The sequence below is a fragment of the Odocoileus virginianus genome, chromosome 11 (genome assembly GCF_023699985.2).
Source record: "Odocoileus virginianus isolate 20LAN1187 ecotype Illinois chromosome 11, Ovbor_1.2, whole genome shotgun sequence".
Taxonomy (NCBI): Eukaryota; Metazoa; Chordata; class Mammalia; order Artiodactyla; family Cervidae; genus Odocoileus; species Odocoileus virginianus.
Genome location: NC_069684.1, coordinates 18,541,348 through 18,567,445, shown reverse-complemented (window position 1 = coordinate 18,567,445; position 26,098 = coordinate 18,541,348). Strand labels below are relative to the sequence as shown.

The 26,098-nt window shown below is 51.1% G+C and overlaps 1 protein-coding gene across 1 annotated transcript in view; it reads left to right on the top strand.

Moving 5' to 3' along the window:
* Window positions 1-16,630: 16,630 nt before the first annotated feature.
* The window catches only part of LHX4 (LIM homeobox 4), a 43,968-nt gene continuing 34,500 nt past the window's right edge, over window positions 16,631-26,098 (top strand). The window contains exon 1 of the mRNA XM_020868834.2: window positions 16,631-16,825. Within this exon, the coding sequence (XP_020724493.1) occupies window positions 16,750-16,825 (76 nt within the window). The 5' untranslated portion in view covers window positions 16,631-16,749. The remainder of the gene's footprint in view (window positions 16,826-26,098) is intronic.

Sequence of the window (26,098 nt, the reverse complement as noted above, 5' to 3'; positions counted from 1 at the left end):
AATGGCAACCCACTCCAGTATTCTTGCCTGGAGAATCCCAAGGTCAAAGGAGCCTAGTGGGCCGCAGTCCATAGGTTCACAAAGAGTCGGACACAACTGAAGTGACTGAGCACATATGCACGAATGCGTCCAACTCTTGTGACCCCATGGACTATAGCGCGCCAGGCTCCTCTGTCCATGGGATTCTCCAAGGCAAGAATACTAGAGTGGGTTGCCATTTCCTTTTCCAGGGGATCTTCCTGACCCAGGAATTGAACCCACATCTCCCGCCACTCCTGCACCGGCAGGTGAGTTCTTTACCACAGAGCCACCTGAAGAGGTTGCCCACTGTGGTAAAAGGATATTTTAGAGCTAAGGGACCTGGGTTCAAATCCTGCTGCTGCTCCTTACCAGCCACGTAACCTTGGCAGGTGCTTCTCTGAGCATGAGTTTCTTCATCTGTAAAGACGGTAGCACAGGGCTAAACGTGTGTGAGACAGGGCCCAGCACATCACAGGAGTCCAGACATGGTCCCATGATCAATACCATCAGCCTTCCCTCCTAATCACAGCAGGCTAGGGACTGGGAAGGGGTGGACTCTAGAGACCCAAGCAACAAAGCAAAACCAAGCGGCCAACACCCCTGGCTGCTGGAAGCATCGGGCCCGGGGTGTTGGAACTGGCCTGGAGGCCTGGCCGCTCCCTCTGGCCGTGAAACAGCAGTGACAGGGCCCGGCTCCCACAGCGACTCAGGGTCATTCCTCAAAGACAGGAAACCCTGTGTTGTCAAAGTCTTCTCTCTGAGGCCAGTCTCATTCATGGCCAACCACAGGTCAGACCACAGACAGTAGCCCGAACCGTGGGTGGTAAAACGGACAAATTACCCTGACAAGTTCCAATTTCCACTCTCCAGGAGCAATTCCCCGCAGGCCGGTTGCAGAGCGGCAAGTGTGAAACACGGCCTTCATGGTGGATTACCCGCCTAAAGGAAGCTGTCACCTCCAGGCGTCAGGGAGAGCCTGGGGCTAATTCTGCTGCTTCCTGGGAGAATTCCTCTCCGTGTGCAGCCTGTGGCCTGAGCAACCCTTCCTGTCACAGCTGCCCTGTTTCTCTGACGGAAAAGAGTGAATCCATGCTCTGTGTGTGTGTGTACACGTGTGTGTGTGTGTGTGTGCAGGCCACGGCCACACATGCTGCAGACGGGCAAACACATCCGACCCTCTTCTCGAAAGCTTTGGGCAGGCATCTCCTAAAGGGCTGTGACATTCATAGCTAAGAGGTATGCGGTGCCCTGCCCTCAAGGGCTGGAGTTCCAGAAGCCGAGGCCCATTATAATTTCGCTGTAAAGGGTTTCATTATAACTCGGCCCTGGGATGGCTGAAGTGCCCAGGAGCCCTAAGATGTCCCCTCCTCTTCAGGAGGAGCAGAGAAGTCAGCATGAGGGGGCAGGGGTAGGGGGAAAGAGGGGGAGCCCCAAGAGTGAGTAGGTGGGACGTGGCCTAAGCAGGAGTCTGAAGGAACAGCCTGTCAGTCGAACTTGAACCTGCAGACAGCAGGGGCTGGTGGGGTGTTTCAGCAGGAGATGGTACAGCTTCGGGTATTTTTTAGCAAGATGTCCCTGGTGTGAGAGGTTCAGGCCTGAGGCCCGCGTTCTCCTCAGCCAGTACATGTAAGAGCTTGGTGTGGCTGCCCAGCTGTGCTCTGACCCTTGCCCACACCCCCATAACTGCCTCTCTGACCACCCTCATGGGCACCCTCCACCCCAGGCTGGACAGTAAGACTTGTGGGTCCTCCAAATTTCAGGATCTCTCAGTCCACGGCCCGTCATCTGTGTTCTGCTCTCCACCAGAAATCCTTCCCCACAAAGGTCCTATCTGGAATCCTATGACACCTCCTCTGAGAAGCCTTCCTGGCCCTCCTCACACACACAACCCCCACCTCCACAATCAGGCTCTTCCTCCCCTGACCTCTGTAGGCCAGCAACATCTTTCCCTCTCTCATTGCTCCCATCACATTGCTGAAGACACGTGTTGATGACACGGCCTCCTCCATCAGACTTGAACTGTGGGGAGGCAGGGGCTGAATTTTTTCCATCCCTGTATCTCCCTGTTGGTCACCCTGGCTGCTCAACAAGTGGTTGACGAATGAAAGCACAGCCTCCACTCGCACTGGTAAGGAAAATTGCTTCCTGACTTTGCAAGCACCCACCTCCTCCAGGCCAATTCAGCTCTCTCTGCCCTGGTTGCACTCAGCACCCTAGGGAGAGCAGAGATGCCAAAAAAGTATTTTGTTCTCAGAAGCACCATGAGATTTGTCCATTGATAGACTCTTCTTGGTGAGGTTTTGGCACATGGTGTCTCCAGCAGAGCTCCAAGCCCCCAAGTGCCATGCCTTTGTGAAGCTTAGTCCCAGAACTGGTACAGGATCACATCTGTTGCATTCTATTGGTTAAAGTAAGTCACGGGCCCAGCCCAGATTTGAGAAGCAGGGACTCCACAAATGCACAGGTACTAGAGATGTTCATTAGGCATCACTTGTGTGACACACGACCACATGACCTTTTCTGACTAATATAAACCCCACAGGTATTCTCCACATATTGTATGGTATATGTGCACTTTAAGGATGTGGTCACATAGGTGGCAGCCATATTTTTTCTTTTAAGTGGTAAGGACAGATGTTAATCAGTAATACATTTTGCAACAGGAAAAGAGTCCATCATGAACAGAACTCAAATTGGATTTTGTAGAGGTGAACGGGCATTTTAAAGGGAGAATGAAGGAGTAGGGAGAGGAGGCAAACCGGGGCTTAGCACAGTCAGGGAAGTGAGTGGCAGCTTATTTTTGAGAGCAATTCATTTTTGTGTTTTTAGGAAATAGTCAACAATCTAAAATTCAGTTAAAAATCACAGCCCACTTTGAAAAAGCCAAGATTGAATTGTGAATTTTGGAGATCATCTCTCATCACTGTAGTTTAAATAAATGGTGAAAAAGCAAGTCACTCCAAATGGTAATTTTGCAACTATTTAAAATAATTTAGGCTCTAACCATAAAGCATATGTAACACACACACTAGCAAAAGTGCACTTTCAACTAAATCTATTGAAAAGCAAAACTTGGTGGGAAGGGATCGTCCTGGGCAGAACTACCTGGAAGTGGTCCTGGCTGCTTCTGAAGAGCGAGCCTGTGACACCTGCTGGGTCCATACAGAGACCAGGTGGCTGCCCCGAAGGGCCCACAGACTTAATTCTGCAGGGCAAGCGATGGGCTAGAAGTCCCCTTAGCTGCTTCCTGCCTGAGGATCTGGTTCTGTGATGCCTCAGGTGGCCTGAAAGGGGGGCCAGGACTTGGAAAGAAGGGAATAAGCAGCATGCGCCCTGGGTCTAGGGCAGCATCCTGAGGACCGGTGGGCGAGAACCCCCCAGACTCGTCCCAGCAAGCTGTGCTGACGCGGGAGACTCGTGTGGCTTTTCCTGTGTCTTGGGGTCTGGGCTGTTATCCCAGGCTTTCTCCTTCTCCTTTAACTCTCATCACAGGGACCACGTGGTCCACATAATAAAGTCCAAAGAGTGCCATGGGAGAGCAGGAAGTACATAAAGAGCCAGGGACCATTAGGGGTGAGAGGTAAGTGGGGCCCTGACAGCTGAGTTAGCTCGAGTCCCCAGCCGGTGACCACACTGATAACAGGCCTGGCAGCCTAACTAGGCCTGACAGAGCCGCGCTGGCCACCCCGGGAGCAGCTGCCGCCGGGAGGGTGTGTTCCTCCGGGTCTCCGGCGGCGGCAGTGGATTACTTAGAAACTCACTCACTCCTTCATCCCTTTAACATACATTTCCAAAGGATCCATAATATACAGGGTCCTACACTTGGAGCTGGAAGCATAATGGCAAACAAGACAGTTTCTTTACTGTCAGCCAAGAGACGCCAAGAAAGGGGCCTGATGACTTCATAAGAATATTTATTATCATGTTCGACTCTCTGTGACCCCATGGACGGTAGCCCGCCGGGCTCCTCTGACCCTGGGATTCTCCAGGCAAGAATACTAGAGTGGGTGGCCATGCCCTCCTTCAGGGGATCTTCCTGATCCAGGGATCAAGCCCACGGGTTCTTTACCACTGAGCCACCTGTTAAGGGCCAAATCCTGAGCACAGTGATTTCAGGTGTAATCATGAGAGGCAAGTGTTCCTCTCTCCATTTTCTTGTAGTTGAGTAACTGGCCCAAGCTCTCCAGCGCGAGGGCCACTAGTGAATGAGATCGCCTTTGGAGAACACAGTTAGTGAGAATCCATGGTGCTCGAATGCCTGTTCAGAGCCGCCCAAGAGGGTCGCCAAGACTGAGTGGCTGGGACAAGGCGGGGGCATGCAAGGAAGGGCAGGAATGTGTATTTTCAGGGGGGTTGTTGTCATGAAGATGCTGGAACCCCCCAGAAGGACTTGCCCTCTGTCAGCAGGTGTTCTAGCAGGTGCAGGGAGGGTTGAGAGAGGGTGTTCTCAGACAGCAGGGGTCTTGTCCACACTGGTTGGACCCTGGGGTACTGAGAAGCTGCCACAGGGAAGATGCCAGGCCATCTGCAACACCAGCTAGCTCGCAGGGCTCACTGGTACCTTCAGGGACTAAATCCTTGCCCTGACAATCGAGCAGCAGGTAGGGGTTGGGGGGGCTTACTGGAGCCCATCACTGGGCTAGAGTAGCTTCTCCAAGATAGACCCTGGGCTGGAGGACACATTCAGAACAGTGCTAGGCTTCTCCCTTCCTGCCGTAACAGCGTGACTATCCAGCTCTCAACCTCGAGCAGGGGACATCCTATACCCCACATAGCACACACTTCCTTTTCTGAACACCCCCGTTTCTTCCCTACTCACAGAACACAAATTTATTGCTATTTGGGCCAGTGCAACCACTCCAGCAATATAAATACACAGTTTAACCCTTGATGTAAAAGTCAAGCTCAATCGGGGCTGAAATTCTGTATCCCCAGGGCACTTGGGGGAGCCTAAGACATCTGAGCCTGCAACAGGAGGGTCACATACACTAGACTAATTCCGGCCACAGGCTAGGGACGATGCACCACTCACTGTGTGTTCTCAGAACTCACTCTATGTCGTGCGCACTGATGCTTCTCCTTGCTCGGGAAACGGTGTACTGGCTCTCCTCGTGATACATTTCAGGTGCTTTTGTTAAGCAAATGAAATGATTTTACAGCCAGAAACTGAAGGAAATCAAGCAAAACTCTTTCAGTATGAAGGAGAGGAGGCACCATCTCTTTAAAGGGTTCATGGCCAGCAGGATCTAGAGGCCCGTCGAGCTGGTTGAGATGGGCCTGTGAGTCAGGGCCCTATCCAACTAGTGCTAGGAAGGAGGGGGCTGGTAAATAGGCCTCAGTCACGGGGCCTCAATCTAGACCTTTCTGCCAGAGCTCAGATACACAGTGACCTGTATTAACACACAACCAATAGCTAATAATAACCCTGAACATTTGTCGAACTCAGTATGTGCATTTAGGCAGCACAACAGCCCCAGAGAGTAGTTGTTATCATTATGCCCATTTTACAGTTGAATTTATTTTTACCATTTACTAGTCCATGAATGTGTTCACTTTCATGCACTGGAGAAGGAAATGGCAACCCACAGCAGTATTCTTGCCTGGAGAATCCCGGGGACGGGAGCCTGGTGGGCTGCCGTCTATGGGGTCGCACAGAGTCGGACACGACTGATGTGACTTAGCAGCAGCAGCAGTCCATGAATGTATCATGTTATCAGTGGACGTGTCTGTCACTTGTATTTCTCTGTACCTCCTCCCTGGTGCCAAATTCTGCCCATTGAAACCCTGCCTCCTGTGCATCTCCTCACTTTTATTGGTGCCCTTTCACTCACTGGATCCGCTTCTCTTCTCCTTTCTCCTCCTATTTGGACCCTCCCCATCTTCTAGCCATCTGACCACCCGGTGCCCAGTGGTCTTCATCTGACCTCTGACCTCCCCCACCGCCACCCCAGGCCTAAAGCAGTCCGAATCCCAGCTCTATCCTCTCTGGCCTTGCCTGTCCTTGTTTTTGGCCTGTGTTCTAGGAGGACAGCCAGGTGCACCCACTTAAAGAGCCTGGGGGCCGTGAGTGGTGAGGGAAGGGTCCTCCCAGGGTGAGCTAGGGAGCAGGGGCGGCTAGGCCCCCGGAGGCCACCGGCCTGGCTCCCGGGAGCCGAGGGACAGAGCTCCCCGGCTCTGGGGTGGAGGTGCTGGGCCGAGCTAATCACCTAAATGGACGCAGGCTGCTGAGAGACAGGCTCTATTCCCTAATAGAATTTGCCCTCAAGTGCAATTTAATTTTCTCCGAGGCGGTCTCCAGCCCCTCTGTTCCCCTCCCCCCAGACAGACCCTCACTTCCCCAGCTTCCAAAGGGGAGCAGAGCACCTTTTCTCGGAGAAAAGAGGAGAAGGGCCTCCCCTGGGCTCCGTCCTGATCGGTCTGTCTGGCCTCCCGCTTCGGACCAGCTCGCACCCCGCCGGCCACGCCCCTCCCCCAGTTCCCACCCTCGCCGGGGGCGCTGCCCCCTCCCACACACTCCCTGACTTTCCTCTAGAGCTGCCCGCACTCAGCGCTCAGCGAGAACAGCCGCTCCACGCTCCAGTTCTCGCCACGAAGGCAGATTCTTCCCCTGACCTCTGGTAAGTTCACATGCTTCGAGAATTCTCTTTGTCCTGCTTAGTGTCAGAGGCGTGGAGGGGAAGCAGGAGGCGGGTGTGGGAGATGCTCAAGTGGGAGGTGAGGACCCACGTGCACACACACTCTGGCCCTGGTGGAGGGGGCAAAGATGCGCTCAGAGCCCTGTGGTTTGGGGCAGAGCCCAGCGCCCAAGCACCCTGGGGACCTTCCTGGCCCACTACAGCCTCTTCCACTGCCTGTACTTTCCTTGGACTCCCAGATCTCAGACTGCAGTGCCCTGAAACCTGACTCTGGTCACTGGAAATATTGGAAGATGTGGGCATCTGGTCTCTGACTTGTCCTGCTGATTTCAGAGTGGATGAGGCAAGCGTCTTTATAACAGAAGTTGCTGGCCACCTCTTTCTCTAAGAGCCCCTCGGGCTATGACAGGGGCTCAGGGAGGTTGGTGCAGGTTCCTACCTGGCCTGTGCCCAGGGTCTTGGGCCTCTTTCCCATCCTTCCCCTACTCCCCATCTACTCCTCCCAGCAGAGATGAGTGAAGCCCACGAAGAGAACCTTGGGGGAGGAAAGCAGAGGAAAGGGGCAGGACCCCCAAGATTAGCTGATGTGGCTTCAGGGATGGCAGGAAGACTGTGGGGCATAGACAGGTCCCTGGATTCAGGCAATCCTGTGACTCTCCTTTTTTATCTGGCAAGCCCTGGGAAGGGAACACTAGAATTCCTTTTTCGTTGCCATCAAAGCCTTGAAAAGAGCAAAGGGTGGGGCCGAGGATGAGGGAGAATGGATGGGTGGCAGGTCAGGGTCAACTGCAAGGGGGAGATGGCCATTCTTCAGGCACAGCCACCTGCTCAGGCCCGCTGGCTCCCTTGTGCAGCTGGGGTCACCTCACCAGAGTGCGGGGCCAGCTCCCATGGGGCTTTACTTGTGGGCATCCTCTCTGCTCATTCACCAGCAAATGCTTATAAGACCCCTATTCGGTGCCAGAAACTGTGCTGGGTGGGAAAGAAGGGACTGTTCTGGGGTGTGTGTGTGTGTGTGTGTGTGTGTGTGTGTGTGTGTATGTGCGCGTGTGACTGCAGCACAGGCAAGTCAAAATGCCCAGGAACAGCACTGTCCAACAGCAATATAAAAGCCAGCCATTTGAGTAATTTTAAGTTTTCTGATAGCGATGCTAATAGGAGAAAGAAGTGAAATGAATACTCGATTTTATTTAACCCCAGATAACCAAACGACTGGGCTTCCCTAATGCCTCAATGGGTAAAGATTCTGCCTGCCTGCAATGCAGGAGATGCAGGTTTGATCCCTGGTTCGGGAAGATCCCATGGAGAAGGAAATGGCAACCCACTCCAGTATTCTTGCCTGAAGACTCCCATGGACAGAGGAACCTGGTGAGCTGCAGTCCAGGGGGTTACACAGAGTCAGACACGCCTGAGCAACTAAACACAACACACATCTAAAAGACTCATCATTTCTACATGTAATAAAAGTTTCTAAAATCCTAATGAGATACTTTACAGTCTTTTTGGTATGAAATCTTAGAAATGCAACATGTAATTGACATTTACAGTGTGTTATGTTTCCAGCTGGCCACATCTTTCAGCAGCCACATGTGCTAGTGGCTTCTGTCTTGGGCAGCACTGCCCTAAAGCACTCATGCACACCGTGCGGTCCAGGGGCCAGCAGCACTGGCATCTCTTGGCAACTTGTTGAAAATGCAGAGTCTCTTGTCCCAGACTTGCTGAATCAGAATCTGTATTCAAACAAAATGCCCAGGTGATTGATGCTCATTGTAAATCCGAGGACCCTGGGTGTGTAGGGGCAGCAGGGTAGAATGAATTTTACAGAGCATTTGCTTTAGGGGCTTTTCATATTGGATCTCAACCCCTTCTTAGGGGGAATGACCTGAGTATTACCACCCCTGCTAACACAGGAAAACAGAGGCTGGGAAAGCTCACAGCCACAGAGCTCGGATGTAGAGTAGACCCAGGGTTTATGTCTTCTGTGAAATGCTTCCTTGGTGAGGTCTGGGGGAAATCCTTTACCCCGCAGAGTTCTCAGTATATCTTCCTTGACCATCAAAAATGGCTTCAGTGGGACTTTCCTGGTGGTCCAGTGGCTAAGACTCCGTGCTCCCTGAGCAGGGGGCCCGGTTCGATCTCTGTGCAGGAACTAGATCCCATATGCCACAACTAAGACCCTTAGCTGACAAATAAATAAAAAGCAAATATTTTTTCAAAAAGTGGCCATAGTCACAGTATATCTTGCTCCCTCCACTGAGGCATATGAGCAAACAGGCCTCATCCCAGTGAACTTGGGCCGTGAAAGGAAGAGATGATCAAGTGGTGAGAGAAGTAATCAGCGCCGTGTTCTTAGTCCTCCTAACACTCACACTGGCATTTGTGGGGGACTTTCCGTGTGCCAGCCCCTGCGCTGACAGTGGAGCCCTTCTGCGACAACACGGCCAGGCAAGAACAAGCACTGTCCACATACCAGGCAGTGAGTGGAAGCTCAGAGGGGGTCCCCCTGTAGCAGGCAGCAGCATTGAAGTTCATGTGGTTCTAGGGTGGGTGGTGTCTGACCACCGCCCCCCAATGACCTCACACGATCCCCACCCCCACCCCAACCTTTCTCCTGTCGCCTCTGCCCACATCTAGCACATTCACATTTTTTTTGGTTGTAAGTCAGTTCCTGAGAGGAAACTGCTGAGTTAAGCTCCTCCAGTAAAAACCTTTGGCCAAGATGATGACGGAGTTGTTTTATAGATTAGCCTTGACACCTGCAGCTATTTCCAAATGGAGCCAGGCAGGACTTCCACCCCTCCCCCTCCTGCTCCCCATTTACAACCTCCTCCCTAGAAGCTGAGACAACGGAGCATCAGGTTAGAGGCTCTGGGGCTGGGCCCTGGTACCCTAGAGCAGGCAGCCCCACCTTTCTGCGCTGTTTCCTCATTGGTAGAGTGGTCGGATTACGAAGGGCCCTACCTACCTTGTGATGCTTATGTGAGAAGAGGTGTGGAAAGGCCCCTAACCAACCATAAAGCACTGAGAGATAGGGGTCACTGGATCATTCTCAGATTCAGGATGCCTCTGGGTCCTGGAGACTGAAGAGGGACATGGGGAAGGGAGAGCGAGTGTCGGCTGTGAGTCCAAGTTCTTTTTGCAAATGATCTTGAGTATTAGGTGAACATTCAAAACAAAGGTAAAGAGAGCAGGATTGCAGGTTGTGTGGGCAGAGCAGCTTCCGAAGAGAAGATACAGAATCGGGTATCTCAGCGTGCCATGGAGAGGCTGTTTGGGAAAGCAGGCAGAAGGAACACAGCCCAGTTATTGGTGATGACCGTGAGTCACCTTCTTAACAACCACCACAATGACACTTGAGGGCCTTCTGTGCGTTGAGCGCTCGGTTCTGGAGTTTATATGCATCATCTCTAGTCCAACAAGTACCCTATAATGTAGAGGGGCCATCTCCCCATTTTACAGATGAGAAGGGAAGCTAGCAAGGTTAAGTAACTTTCCCTAGGTGTCAGGTGAGCCCTGATGGTCTGTCCCATTGCACCAGAGGCTCTTTTCAGGGATCCCTTCTCCCAGCCACCACCCAGCTGTGCCTTCCTGCCCCCTTTGCTCGGTACAAAAGCTGCCTGTTTCCTTAATGGAGTGACAACTTATCATAATATAGTTAAAATTTCACCCAAGGAGTAATTTAGACCTCTTTACCTCAGCTTGTGACCTACTCTTGGGTAAGAGTAGATTTCCACCTCCAAAGGGGAAAGAAAACAAAAACCCATGATCATGGGTCTCTCCCTCCCAACTAACATTTTCAGGAAAGAAGAGCTCCTAAGTTCCAGTCTTTACTTGAAAGCATTCTGAAGAATTTCTTGTCTCTTGGTTTCTCCCATAAATGCCAAAGAATAAAAAGTAAAACAGGCAAAATACTATAGAGGGGATACAATAATGATGCAGGTTCCTAGTTGCTTCAGGTGACCATCTGTGACAATACTACCATTATTTAGCCACTGAGAAGGCAAAGTAAGGGACTTGCCAAAGGTTACCCAAGTTAGGATGTACACAGTTGGGATTTGAATTTAGGTACTCTGAGCCCAGAACCCAAATGTCTGCTAACCCAGGCTCTGCTCCCTCCCAGTACAAGGAAGGCAGATGTCCCTGAGGAACTTAGCTGACTCTATTCCACAGGTGTGCTGGGAATCGTGAAGCAAGGTAATCTGCACTTGGCACTCTGGGTCATTGTCTGCCAGGGCCCAGCAAGAAGCTGGCATTCAATGGGTATTTAGTGAATACATAAATTAAGAAATAATCTAAAATATCCTAGATTTTGTATAGGAAATAAAAAGAAAAAACTCTGAGATTAGAATGAAACCAAATTCCTCAATTCATTCCCCTGCTTCCCATACACATAGGCCATGGGGTGTTATGGCTGCACAGATGGATCTCAGAAGACTTGGCCTCGCTCGGTGATATATCCTGTTCTACCACCAGACTATGCCCAGGGGCCTTCAAATAAAAGTTACTTCATGGTGCTAGCAATAGAGCCAGACTACCTATGACCATAACCTGGCCCCACTGCTTACTATCTGTGCAACCTTGGGCACATCACTTGACCGCTCTGTGCTGACTCAGTTTTCTCATCTATAAAATGGGGATAATGATAGTTCCTGCCTCAGTGGATTTGTGAGGGTTAAATGACTTAATGTATACCGAACACTTAGAGTAGTGCAGGTGATATGAGTGTTAGCTATTGTCAGTTTCCTTCTTCCTCTAAGGATCCCAGTGCCCTTTACTTTTGTTTCTCAGCTACTTACTGACTCATAATCTCGTTTTGAGAGTTAGATGTCCAAGAACAGGACCATCTCTTTTCCATGTCCCTTAAATTCCTGTGTCAAGGACACAGGGCAGGTTTAAGATGAGCAACAACTGATCAGCATCCCTGGGGGGAGAGATCCCTGGAAGATTCTGGGAAGAGAAAGAGACAAATGACAAAGTGGTGGGCTCACAAAAGAGGCCTGTGACAAATGACTGGGAGGACTGGGTGGACAGATGGAGAAGAGCAAAGGCCCCTGTCCTTTTATTGGAGAACTCCTTGTGGCTCCCTGAACAAGACAGTGGCTCCCTAGGGGCTGGGCTAAGGGTTGGTCTCCCTGGTTTTCTCTGCTGGGATGAGTAATATGGACCAGGGCAGAGGGTCTATATCAATCTAGCCCAGCAGAAAAATGAATGAAAATTGAATTCCCCAAGGAGAATTGGGGAGCTGTTATCCAGACAGAGATAAATCAAAGGATGCCATAGAGACAGGGAGAGCAGGTTTCCAACAGCAGGAGAATAATTAAGGAAACAGTTTCGAAATGCAAATGATAAAAGAGGGTTTGAGAGGAATAAGGACAAGGAGGAGATCACTGGAGATGGGGTGACAAGGAGCAGAGGCAGTGAATTTGTCCCTCAGCGGGAAAAGAGACGGGGCTTCAGGATTCCTGGCGTCTGAGGGTGAACTCTCCCACTCTGTGAAGTTCCTAAAATGCAAGGGTTAGAAGACACACAAGTCTGCTGTGCCCAGTGGAAAGAGCACCAGATTGGGAGTCAAAGGCTGGATTTAATTTCCAGTTGACTCTGTAACTTATTAGCAGTGTGACCTTAGGCAAACCACTTAACTTCTCCGTTTCCTGATAGTCATACCCAAGCCCTGGCATGATGATGAAGATCAAATGAGATAAAATATGTGGAGAAACTTTGTAAAATGTAAAGTGCTAGACAAATGCAAGCTTTAATCATTTTCTTAAATTGAGTTTCTGGAGAGTCTTCCCTCAGAATTGGATCCACTGACATGTTGGGTTTGGTTCCCAGAAATGTAATATGTAAATGTCCAGAAAGTACTGGATACTCTTCCTGACTATTGACCGATTGCCCTGACAGAACTTTAGATCTGGGAAAGCCACATGGCCACCAGCCATGAGTGGTGGCTGGTACCTGCCCTCCTGCTGGGGTGTAGCTAAAAGGCACAGGTCTGAGGAGGCTCTGAGGACCATTGCTCCTGGGATGTCATCTGCAAGCTGTGTACAGCCTTCAGTGGGAAAAGCCCTGAGTTAGCTCAGAGGTTTAAGTCCAAACACCTCGATAGTTTTCCTGAGCTATTCCAGTAGACTGTCTGCTCTCTGTGGGAACTAGTCCTTCTTCCATTCTGTGGGGGGTTGGGGCAGGGAGACTAGCTTAGCCCATTATCCTCAGTGTTTTCACCCTCCAATGCCACTTATGAAATTGTTGTGAATAATAGATGGAATTACACAGGTAGAAGCTCTTACCTTGGTGCCGGGCACAGTTTTATACTTTCAGTAAATATTGGTTGTTATTATTACCACCACAGGTTATTATGTTGATGTTATTATTATTGCTATCTGTAGTGGCAGGCACTAAAAGGTACATTTAAGGGAAGCTATTTCTTTTTTAAACTGGAGATTCATTATTAGATGGGACAGGTAAGGGCCCAGGAGGAAACTGAAATACCTTGGCAGATGTAGGTGTTAGTGAAAGACCTTGGGAGTGGGATTCAGCTCATACCAGGAGACAAATACCTCTAGAGAACTATAGGAATGCAAAAAGGGTATTTATTGGTGGAGCTGCTTTGTGGGTACCTATGGGGACACAGAGGGATGTTGGGGGAACTGCTGCTCACAAGTCAAGAAGTGACAGCAGAATGGGTCTCCCAGGGCTCTTGTGCCATTGGGTAGAGTTGAAAGTGGCATCCCCTGAACAGCCCTGGGCACAGAAGAGTCCCCACCGCAGTAATGCTGCCCCCAATCCAGTGACAGGCTAATGACATGCAGTGAGAAGAGGGCAGGACCCAGGCAGGTTCATTCAAGGGGAGCAGGAGCTGCAGAGAGCATTTAAAAATTATAATATTAAATCATAGAAGTAATTATGCATATGCCTCACATTTCACTGCATATAAATATTTTATCTTTCATTAATATTACTGAAAACATATATCAACTTTACAGGAAATTTGGAAAAGAAAAAATTCCTTAAAATACATTTCCCTAATATACTTTTTTCCGTAATACACATCTAAATAGCATTCTAATATATTTTCTTCCAGTTTTTCCCCAAAGTTTTTGAAAAACAACTTATATTAGTTTTTTTTCTGCTTTATAAAATAATGTGCTCATCGAGGAAACTGAAAAGAGCAAAAAGAAGAAAATAAAAATTGTAATGTACAGATAACCACTTTCGTATTTTAGCATATATTTCTATCTACGCTTGTTTAAAAAATATCCTAAAGTCCATACTGCTTCACATTCTCATTTTTCCCTCACCTCCTTATAAATCTGGAACACTTTTCTACATTATTAAATATCCTGTTGTATTTTCAAATGACTATAATATTCCATTATATACTCTAATAATCCCCTATTGTTGGATATATAGATTATCCTCTTTAAATGTTATAAACATATATCATTATAGATATTATTCTTGATTATTTTGTGTGGACAAATTTTTATATGAATGAGGTCAAATCCATCACACTGTTAGGTTATAAAAGATATTGCCAAAATGCCCTCAGAAGACATTGTTCCTCTTTGCATACCTACCAAGAAACTGTTTTCTAATTTTCCCTCACACCCTAGCCAACAATGGGATTACCACTGCTTTTATCTTTGACTAACATTTTTACATACTTACAATCATACAATATTGCATCCTGCTTTAAAAATTTTTAGTATTTCACAAGCATTTCCATGTTGCTAGGTTTCATAATTAGTTTCAATAATTGTATAACATTATTTTTCTTTTATTGAATATTTGGGTTGTTTAAGCATCTTCTTGTCTGAAACTTTTTTCGAATTTTATTATTTCAGTAGAATAGACACTCAAAAGTGGAATGACATGAGCTAAAGAGTATGAATAGTTTCTGGACTTGATACATATTGCCCAATTGCTTTTCAAACGAATTTAAGAGCTTATAAACACATTAGCAATGTTTGTGAGAGAAACAGTCTCCAAGCACCTGCAACAGCAGTGAATTCTACGATTCCTCCTCCCCCCCTCTTCACTGAACAGACAGAAAGAGGTTTATGTACAAGATGTTTTGTTTTGCTTTTCTTTGCTTCTTAACGAGGCTGGCATTTCCTCGTGATTGCTAGCAAAAGTTTTCGTAGAAAACATTCTGGTAAACTCTGAAAATGTTACCTGGTTCTTGGCATCTTGTGCACTGGAATTGCCTCGCAGGTAGGCAGGGCAAGAGACGATGCCAACCGAGCTCCAGGACACACAGAAGTCAGTGCGACTTCATTGAAGACAAATGCTAAGCGCTGACAGCCATGCCATGCTCGCCCACTGTCACGCTTGTCCCTCACCAGTCCTGCTATCCCCTCTTCGTGGGCAACACCAGGAGAAAAAGCTGGATGGTTGGAGAGAGAGCACCCAGTTCCCCTTCCCACTCGAGCCAAACCCCACTAAGCTGGGATCATACGTCTGTCCATGTCTCTGGAACGAAATTCAGAGTGGCGGTGTTGCGAGGGCTGGGATCCGGAGAGTCGCCTATTAGGATAGGATCCTAGGATCCGGAGAGGGTCCTAATGCAGGGGGATGGGCTTCTCGCGCCTTCAGTCAGGCGGCGTCGAGAAGCTGATGAAGCACTTGGAGGAGACCCGTCCCATCGATGGGCCTTCTGTTTTATTTCCTCCAGGACCTCGCGCGGAGAATTGGTGTTTGTGTGTGTCTTGTAAATACCATAAGCGTTATGGTATGTAAAGTGTTATTGTATGTAAATACCATAACACGCGCGCCTTCGCTCGTTAGCCCCAGGGTGGGTGTGCGCGCTGCCGCCCTGCACGCACGAGGTGGGGAATTGTTCAAAACACCCGCGGTAACAGCGGGTGAGGCAGGGCGGTCTCGAAGGGCTGAGGGCAGGACGAGCGAGGCGGACGCAGGCAGAGCGGCCGGGACGGGGCGGAGGAGGACCGAAGAGTCCGCTGGGAGCCGCAGGCCGAGGTGTGCGGGGGCGCGCACCCGGGGGTCCGCGCCCCGCTACCTCCGCGCGCAGTCCCTGGCGGCCCTCCACTAACGGCCGCCGCCCGCTGCGTGACTCGCGCGCTCCGGGCAGAGTACCGGCTGTCCCTGGCCCGGCCTCAGCCAGACGCGGGGGAGAGAGAGCAAGGACTGGGAAGCGCCGGCGGGAAAGGAGTTGGCTGGAGGAGAAGAGAAGGAGGCCGAGGACGAGGAGGATGGAGTCATCTAGTTACGGAGCGCGCTCAATCATCAGGCCAGGAGAAGCCCGGGACCGAGAGCGCGCGACGGGAAGACCCCCGCCGAGCGGCCCGGCCTCGGGGCGCCTGCCCCGCCCTTTGGTTCGAACGGAGAAGCGGAGAGGACAAGAGCCGCCCGCTGGGGCCGGGACCCCCCCCCCCCCCTTCCTCGGGGGAACCCACGGAACCCTCGAAGACCCGGACACCGCCGTCCGGGACACCTGCTGCCGCGGCCGAGCTAGCCGCAGTATTTATACCCAGGGCGCGAGCGCGCACCGCGGGCAGCGGGAGGGGGAAGGCCCGCGAGGCCCCGCCCCACTCCATGCGGTCCCGCCCTCCTGCCTGGCCGGCCTCCCTTGGGGCGCTGGGACCCTCACTCCGGCCTGGGTCCGCCGCCTGCTGCCCGGTGGGGGGCTTGGCTGAAGGGCGGGCCTGCCTGCGGAAAGCGACGTCACGGCCGTTCCTGCAGTGTGAATGAATCAAAATGCCTGGGTGACCGCGGCCTCCCCGGCGGCCGGCAAGCCAAGGGTGGAGCGGGAGGGGGAGGGAAGCGGGCGGGGGAGGGAGGAGGGGGAAAAAAAGCCAGAGCTGCAGCAACAGCGTCTCCTCAACCCGGGATGTGCACCAACCCGGGAGAGGGAGATCAAAGGGATTTGAAACAGACCGGGGACTGGCAGGGGGAGGGGGCCAGGCAGCCTGTGGAATCTTGCTGGAGAAGCGGAGGGTCCGCTTCCACCGTGACTTCGGCGGTCTGGTTGGGTGTTTTTATTATTATTATTATTATTATTATTTTCCAATTTCTGAATCCAGCTTGAGCGAGAGATCTCCGTAGACTGCGACTCGCTGGCTCTCGCTCGGAGATGATGCAGAGCGCAGCTGTCCCCGCGGAGGGGGCTGTCAAGGGGCTCCCGGAGATGCTTGGTGTGCCGATGCAACGTAAGACACCCCCCTTTCTCGCTGATTTAATTTGATAGCCAGACAGCCAGCAGCTTTGGCCGGTTTGGGGCGGGCCGAACGCTGCGCGTAGCTTGGACCGGAGGGGACGGGCGGGGCGAGGGGCCGACGGCCGGGGCGCAGAGGCGGTCACAGGGCAGGGGCACCAGCCAGAGTGCGTTTGAAGGGCCTGGCCCTTGGCTTTGGGGGCCGAAAGTGAACGCCTCCGGGATGGTGCTTGAGGCGAACCGAGGGATACCGAACCCCGCATCCCCAGCCCGTGGCTTTTCTAGGAGCGTGGGGGAGAGTGCTGTTTGGGGACGCTAGGGGAAAAGGCTGCAGGCCAGGCCAGGCCAGAGTCCTGGGGTGGTCGCCCCCCCTGGGGGGGGGGGCGGGGAGGGCTACAGTCAAAGCTCGCAGTACCGCTAGTGCAACTTCACCCCAGCTGGCGAAAAGTTGGAGAGCGCGTCCCCCGCCCCCGGGGCTGGCGGCACAGAAGCCCAGGCCACACTCTCTGTCCCCGCGCGCAGGGTGTGCGCGCCTGGTGCGTCCCCAGCCAATGCTGTCCGCAGCGCCCGCCGCCTGCGCCGCCGGGAACTGCCAGCTCCTAGTGAGGAAATCCACTCGCCATATTCTAGCAAGCCGAGGACTGAAGGGAGGGGGGAGCACCAGGACGAAGTTCTGAACTCGGGGTACATCCTTGGCGCACGAGAGGGCAGGTTTCGGGATGGCTTGGACTCGGAAGGGAAGAGATTAGAGCGTAACGGCGCTTTGCTCGCCCGCTCGCTTGTCTTTCCTGCGCCCGAAATTAGGAAGGTGGCCGGAGCTCAGAGCCTGTTAATCTTCAGGTGTGTGTGTGTGTGAGTACGTGTGTGCGTGCGCGCGCAGGGATTTTCCAGGTGGGAATCTGTTTCTGTCTCTCACTCGCAAAGGGTGAGTCTTCGGTGGAAAATCTGTGCAGAGGCCAGAGCAGGTCCCGTGGCGTCGCGCGCGCGTGGCGGGCGCCGCGCGAGCCCTGCTCCGCAGGCTCTAGGGTTCCGCAGAACGCCCCTGGGCATGGTAGAGAGAAGAAGGGCTTCCTCCCTCTACTCGCCGAGGGGTTTCCGCCTGCGACTACTTACGTGGAGCGGTAGCTACATCCTTGAGGTTTAAGTCAGAGCCGGCTCACCCACGGATGGTACCTACCTACGAACTACGGTGCGCGAGCGCGCCCTCCTGCGCCCCGGCTCTCCATGACAAGGTTCTGCCCCAGCAATACCTCAAAGGTGGGCTGGCGAGTGTGCCCCGACTCCGCGACTTCCTAAGAAGTTTGTGAGAAGGGATTAGAAGAGGATAGCTTCACTCAAATCTATTTAGGTTGTTCCTTGACTATATCCTACAGTTATCTTTTGTGTCTTTTTCGGTCAATTGTTGACAATTCTAAGTCTGCGCTGTGCCTTCTGGAGTTTACTGCTAAGATGTGTCTGTAGAAGGTGTTGGGGGCTTCCTGACTCCTTACTCCCCTCATCCACCAAGGGCAGGGATGGAGGGGGTTGTCAGACTCCTCGAACACACACAAACCCTGTCAAATGTGCTCCAACTTAAGCTGATTGTCACTCACTGTGCAAGTGAGGGGAGTGTGAGAGTGGACGACGGTGTGTGTTTCCTGAGTCCTTTTACTGGGTGCAGCTGTGATTTAATAGCCGTGGTCCATAGGTAACCTGTGTTAGGACTGCAACATAATACAGAGGGTTTTGCTCTGACAGCCTTTCTTTGGATGCCTCACACACACTCTCAGATGGTCTCACTTTTTGTTTTTCTTACTCAGAGACAACTTTGATTCCATAATCAGGAACTCGATTTCCTAAAATGCCTAGAACTCACCCTCAGAGTGACAGTTCGCCAGGGCTCAGCATCTGGGTTCGAAGTGTGGAAAACTTAAGGAGGTAGAGAAGGGGACTCTCATTCCAGGGTGGTCCAGCAAGGCAAGGCTGAACTAGGAGGGGGTGGTCTGTCCTTCCTTTTGTCTTGCCCGGGTTCTGTGGCCTAGGTTGGAGGCGGCACTGGCCAAAATTGAGGGCACCAATCCCCTTGGAGATTGGGATCAGCTTTTTTTTTTTTTTTCTTTTGGGGATGTATGTGGATTGTTCTCTCACCCATTGCAGCAGATCTGGCTTCTGGCTATTAAGCTGCTGGTGCTGGGAACTGGGGGTGGAGGGAAGGAGGGGGGCTAGTCCCCTCTGGCATATATATTCAAGCATTCTCTTTCTTGGGATGTAGGACCCAGTAAACTAAAAATTCCATGCAGAAGTGGACATGCCCCTGGGCCTCAGGGAGGGAGCAGGGTAATCCTGGGATGTGGGTGTTTAAACCTGGGGGGGGGGGGTTGGAGAAGAGAAAAGCTCTTCAACACGGGTCCCTCCACACCACCAACTGGAAGGCTTACCCATCCCCCCATCCCCACCACGGCCACCTTCTGCTTCTTCACCCTGAGCCACCACAGATGGAGCACAGGTCTAGAGATCCCCCTACTTCAGTGCCTCTGGTGCCCTGGCCTCTAGGGGCATTGTAGGGGTTGGAATCCAGTTTGGTCTTCTGCTTTGAGCGCTTGGTTTAGGCGCATTCCCTTCAGGAAAACATCACTAAGTTATGTAATCATTTCTCTCTCGGCAGTCCTCTTCCTTACACCCTATCCGCTCCCATACTCCCCAGCCCTCCCCCACCTCCACCACACACACAATGCTTGCTCCTGGGCGGCCTGGTCTAGGGCGCTCCCTGTCCCCCTGCTTCACCGCTTGGAGGTTGCAGAGCAGGTCCCGGCCTCTCTCCCACAGCCCCTGGGTCACCTGATCAGGATGCGCTGGGTTCAGGCTCTCTTGGGACAAGCTGGGAGTCTTCATCCCTTTGAGGGGCATTGGCCTGAGCAAGAAGCTTGGAAGAATCTGGAAGGAGGAGGCTGGGAGCAATCCAAGAGCAATTTATGGTAGAGAAATAAAACATCCCCCACCCCCACCCCACTTAAAGCTTGGACTGGTCGCCTGGGCAGCGCCCCCTCCTGCTTCAGGTCAGTGTTTTCTAAGGAACTCAAACCCTGGCTCCTTGCTCCTCAGTCACATCCAGCACCAGAGGAGGTCATTGTTTTGTGGGTGTGGGCAGACGGGTTCAGGAAACGACCTTGTTCTAAGTTGATGGGTCCCAGCTACTTGGCCCACGATTTAGGGTAGCTGGTTTCTCTTGTTCCCCACACAGCCTGTCTTTGTCTGGGTGGTGCTCGCTGTGTCCCTCAGGGCTGCCAAGGCCGGAGTCCCCACAGCGCCTGACCCTGGGCAGCGCTGGGTGCGGTGACCTCTCAGCTTCCTCCTCTGAACCTCTCTTCTCCCTGAATCCAGCGGTTCCAGTCCTGTTGGCCCCTCTTGCTGGCCAAGATGTTTAGGAACAATGAGGGACATTGTGGGGGTGCGGCGTTTTATCTGCCCCTTGCTTTCGGTTTTGGCCCATCTCACAAGTAGACTTATCCCGGGGCACCGAGGAAAGGAAAACGGACATCCGAGAATGTTGGCTGGAGAGCGGCCCAATCCCGCGGGAGGAAGGACTGATTGGCCCGGTCCAGACTAGGGATGGTGAATGGGAAGCAGGCCGGGGGCGAAGGTCATCCATCTCTTACTTGTGTCCTAAGAAAAATCTATCTTGCAGCTCTAGTGGACCCCGAAGCTGTGGGCAAGGCTGTTTGGTTTTGTATTTGGTAGGATCTGGGCAAAGGACGTCTCAGGACGCCTCACTAGCCTTCTTCCCTTCCGGGTGCTCCTGCGTGGGGTGAGTTCTCCCTGCCCTGGTCGCCCCGACTCCTCGCCCCCAACCTTAAACTCTTGCAGGCTGTATCTTAAGGATGGAGTAAACCCATTTCCCAGCCGGGAGTTCTCTTCAACTCTGGAACTGCGATTTGCTCTTCTTAACCATTCTTGCCTTTTCTTGTGGTTCCAGGGGAGGTTAAAAGGGGGGAAAATATACAGAGAGATTGAAATTTCATCAGATTCCGATACAGATATTCAAACAGCAGCCTCCAACACCGCAAGCCTCTTTCCCTGAGTCATAAAAATGTAGTCCGGCGCGGGCCAACTTTTACAGGTCAGACTGGTTGGTCCCGCTGGCAGATTTGGGCCTCGCCCGTTGGGGCTTCGGACCCTCCCTCCGCGAGGATCCTGTCCCACCATCCGGCCCGAGCTGCGCACCAGTCAGAGGTAATTTGGGGAAACCCTGGTGAGCGCGGCCGTGCCTCGTTCGGGGCGGCGGGGGCCGTGGCGCCCGAGGGGCTCGCTGCTCGGGCCTCCTCGGTTCCCATGCCTACATCGGAGAGGGCGGAGGGGAGCCCGCCTGGAAAGCCGCAGTCTCGGGGCGCTCAGGGAGATGGATTAACGATGTAACCCAGACAAAGAGCAGGCAGGTGGAGCGAGTGAGGGGCGAAGTTCTGCACTGAGCGGCCCCATGTCCGCGTCCAGGGGAGAAGAGAAATCGGGGCTGAGAAGAGGAGGCAGGACCTACTCGAGTGGTTTCCTCACTTGGCCGCGATCCATCCTCGCGGAAAAGCAGAGCCAGGAGGGGCCAGGCGGGAGCGGCGTCCTCGGGTCTGGGAGCGCGACCTGGGTGACCTCGCCGCCACCGGGGCAGAGCTCCTCCGCCCCCAGGGCAGGCGCCGGCCTGGGTGGCCCGGGAGAACCGAAGACGAATTGCTTCCAAAAGCGTTTGCCTCGCACCTGCGGGCGGCGCACCGTCCGGGGCGAGCCCGCCGCGTGCCCTGGGTTTTTGAGGGCTCGCCCGGGGGTGGGGGGGCAGGTGCAGACAGGGCGGCCCTTCCCCGGGGAGCCAGCTTCGCCTGCACCGCGTCCACCCGCTCCAAGTGCAGGTCGCAGCTGCGAAGAGGGCAAAAGAGGGGCGCATTCGGCACCATGCGGCGCATTCGGCATTCCTGTGCCTTAGCCCTTTCCCTCCGTCCACCTTGCCAGTCCACCTTCGTCTTCCTAGTTTATTATCCCGATTGGTCTGGGATTGGCCAAGCCTGGAGCCAGTTTCCTACTTGTTTGGAGCCGGGCAGACTTTTTTCGCCGGGAGCGCAGACGGAGCCCGGAGACTATAAATCCTCTTCTTCCGCATACCCATTTCCCACCAAGAATTTGGGAAGACCGTGTTAACCCCACCCTCACTCCCACGCGGGCGGCACAAGTCTTTCTGTGAATTTTTAACTCTCAGCGATTCTCACGTTTTGGGAGCGGCTCCTCCGGCACAGAGCCTGGAGGCAGCCGGCGGGTCCCTGCGCCGCGTGCCCCCTTCCCGCGTTCCCCTCTGGGCTCTTGGCCCTGCTCCCCGCGCTCAGCGGACCTGGAAGAGCGCTTGAAACGTGGCAGGCTCAAGAGAGACGAGGTCTGTACCTGGACGGCTGTTGTTAATTAAATTCGACCTGGGGAGGGACTTAGTAACTCTGTGCGCCCGAGAGAGAAATGGAGCGGGCAGCGGGTTGTACCCACTGTCCTACAGGGGAAGGCGCGGCTGGCACTCAGCGCAGCCTGCGCTCACCCGTTGGGGCTCAGAGGTTGGCTCCATCAAGGATGGGTTTGTTTGTTTAGAAGGCAGGGTGAATGTCTTTTAAAGGAATCTGAATGATGAAACTGGTCAGGAAGAAGAATTACTAGTAAAGCCCGGGTGAGATGAAGTTAAATGAAGGAATACCAAAGCGAGGGGTACCTCCCTCCCGACACGCCAAAAACAAAGCGGGGCTAAGGCAAGAATGTAGGCTGAACGAGCTGGGGATTAGAGCACCATGAGTCTTCAAGACGTCTAGGAATCAACCTACGCGACCAAATACCGGGGTCGATTTTTCAAAATCGAGTCCTCCTGGATGTGGGGCGGGGTGGGGGGGGGGTGGGGTCGAGGCAAGCGGGAAACCGGCGTAGCAATGGATTTCCATTGAATAGACAGAACACAGCCCACGGGGGCATCTTGGATTTTGAACAGTGACCTGATGACCCCGCTGACCAGGTGTAGACAGCCTCAAGTCCTAAATATTTCCATTGTCCTAACACTTCCCTTTTGCCTCACATTTGAGAGTCCTTTCACTCTAGGCTCCAGTCAATTAGTGATTACTTTAGCACCGCATTAGCAGGCAGAACCCAGAGAGACGCAGGTGCTGGGAGGGCTGCGGTGGAGGAAGGGGAGGGAGACAGCCACACCTGCAGTCATCCAGGGATGGGAAATTAGTTAACAGGCGCTCACCTTTCTTTCTATCACATTGTTAAGAGGGCTCCTTTGAGCCTCTTGATTTAGTCTGTACCGGTGGGTATCTTGTGGGTTTCTCAGGGAAACTAGTCTTCTCCTAATTAAAGAGTTGTGGAGGGGGGAGGTGGGTGGAGTTGGATGGAGGGACCTTGTGCCATTTCTTTCAATCAGGGAAACAGATCAGGATTGGGGCTGAGAAGCTTTGGAATGCAGAGAGACTTGGAAACAGTTTAGCTGCTGAGCAGCTGGCGGAAAGGAGTAATCTTACCCTCTTTGGGAAACCCAAGGCTGGAGACAGACTGAAACAGCCATTTGCTATGGCGCACCAGATGCCTTACTGTATAGATGGCTGGGTTTGGAGATGGATGGTGTGTGCAGGGGGTTCATTTTGTAATGGTTTTCTGCCTTTCGCCCCTTTCTGGAATGAGTGTTAACAATGCCCGTAACACAGCTGTGAGCCAACAGGGTCTACCGCTTCTAGGAAAATGTCATTGTGGTTTGAATGTCTGTCTTCCTTGTCTCTCTCTTTTTCCTTTCTCCTTTCCTTCCTCAGTCCCTTCCTTCCTTCTTTTGTGAGATCTTTGCGGGAGGAGCATGAGTTTGCACAGGATTTCTGACCAGCGGGGTCTTATTAGGGGTTGAGAACCCAGCAGCCTGTGGGGAGGTAGATCCATCCATCAGTTTCCAGGAGGCTTGGGAGGGAAGAGCAATTTCTGGGTCTGGAACAGAAGCGGTCCCGGAGCGGGGCTACTGTTGTTTGTGGTAGGAAGAAAAATTCACATGCCCCCTGTGAGGTCTTTAACTTTTAAGGTCTCAATTTTATAGGAACCTCCATCAAAATAGAGCACAAATGAGCCATTTTGAGGCGCTGCAGCTGGGGGTAGGAGGACAGGTTTAACTGGCAAAATTGAAATGAATTCTTCCTTAGAAAATGTACTTTGGGTTAACTGTACTTTGGGTTAGTTGGCGGGTTGGAGAAATTGTCTTGGGAGGCAATTAGTAACTCCTGTTGTTATTTTGGCGGATTTCTTTTCTCTTATCCCCACTCCCCTTCCCTCTGCTGATCTAGGTCTAGTCACAGATGTTTTACTGTGGTATCTCACACCCAAATGCCTTTAAAGTATAATTTGCTTTAATTATAATGTTAGGGGGTTAAGGGATTGGTTCTGGGAACAGCTTAATAGAGATAAAACTTACAGCCAAATTAATTGAAAGTTTCTTCTTATGAGGGAGCAGTTGCCAAACATATGGAATATTGCCACAGAATGAGACATCAGAAAAATGCATTGTGGAGATTCAGCAATGATTAAATGTGAAGAATGGAATAGAAATAGAGATGTCTGTGGCAGTTCCATAGACTGTCATGGATTCGTTTAATATGATTTTTTGGTTTTATTTGCAATTATTGAGAATAGTCGATACTCAATTGAAGATTACTAATTCTGTGTCAATGTATAACCTAGGAGATAATTCTTTACCTGCAAATATATGTCTGCATTTCTTATTTTATTTACTATGGGATGCCTTCTATTAAATGGTTGTCCAGATTAAGCCTTAAATGGTAACATCAAAATTGTCTCAAGGCTACTTTTGAATTTGATCTTTCATCGAAGAGGTTACTATTTTTGAGCTAAGCAGAAGAACAAAAGAGATTTTCAAAGGGGCCTCAAGCCACCATTTGAAACAAATAGGACCCGTGGTGGGAAGGATTCTAGAGAAGAACAGAGGAGAAGACGACGTTAAGTGTGATCGTTTCTGATTCTCTGACTCTTTTCTAGTTGTTAGTCATTCGTCAAGACAAACTAGAAATTAGATAAGATGTGTAGATTGCTGTATTTTTAAAGTACATAAGCGAATAGGATTATATTAGAGAATATAATTTACTTTAAATGTGATGCCAGGTTTTGTTTTGTTTTTTACTTATCTCAATATTTTTGTGGCTGGCCCAGATCATTATAGACAATGCTGTCATCACATAATAACACAATGTTCAATAAACTTTTTATTCTTAAATTTTAAAGAACTAATATTGGAATTTTGTGCTTTTACTGTGCTGTTTAAGATTATTGTTACTAGGTCATTAAGAGAAAGTTTATAAAAACATTTTTGAAAATTATGTTTGGTCCCTTCAAGATGCTTTGGTTTAGAATAAGGGAACATATAAATAAGGATGCTGTAAGTTCAGTTTAGTCGCTCAGTCATGTCTGGCAAACTATTTCAGTGTTCTTGCTGAGAATCATGAACTCCTTATTGCCATAGAATAAAGGAATATATAAATAAGGATGCTCTAAACTGTTCAATAAAAGTGAATTGTCTTTAAAAGGGAAATAATAAGGAAAGAGCCAGGAGGGGGAAGAAAACAGACACATCTAGTTCTGATTTGTCATATAAACTGCATCCTGGGTCTCAGTCCTCTGTTCCTTTGGTCACAGTTATCGGGTGATTTGAAAGGGGAGTTATGACCAGAAAACAAGGTTTTATTGTCAGTAGGGATGGCAGCGACTTGGAAAGTTTTATTTAAGAAATACGTATTGAATAACAGAACTTTTAATTAATTTAACTGTACCTCTGTTATAATTCTTAGACTTGGATATTCAAGAACTTAGGTTTGCGTTTAGGCAGGCCTGGTACCATACTTGCTATGTCCTGTGGCCTTATGTTAGCAACACTTCAGAATTAATCATTCCCAGATGAAACGAATAAGCCCCCACTGAGACTATTTCCCCAACCTGCCTTTTCAAAACCTCCTTCTTTCTTACGTAAAGAACTTTAGCTAACAGAGCAACATTGTCTTCCTTTAAGTGTTGTTTTCTCCTTCTTCTATGTTGGGAAGGGACGGAGAATTCCAAGAAAAACATTTGCATAATATTTCAATTATATACGTGTTTCCTTAAAGCCCCATTTGGCTTTTCTCCTTTCAGTTTGTAGTCAGTAAAAAAAAAAAAAAAAAAAGCAAATAAAATTAAGTATTTTGGGAAACATACAGTAGCCAAATGTTATTTAAGACAGAGTTCAAAACAAAAACTACTT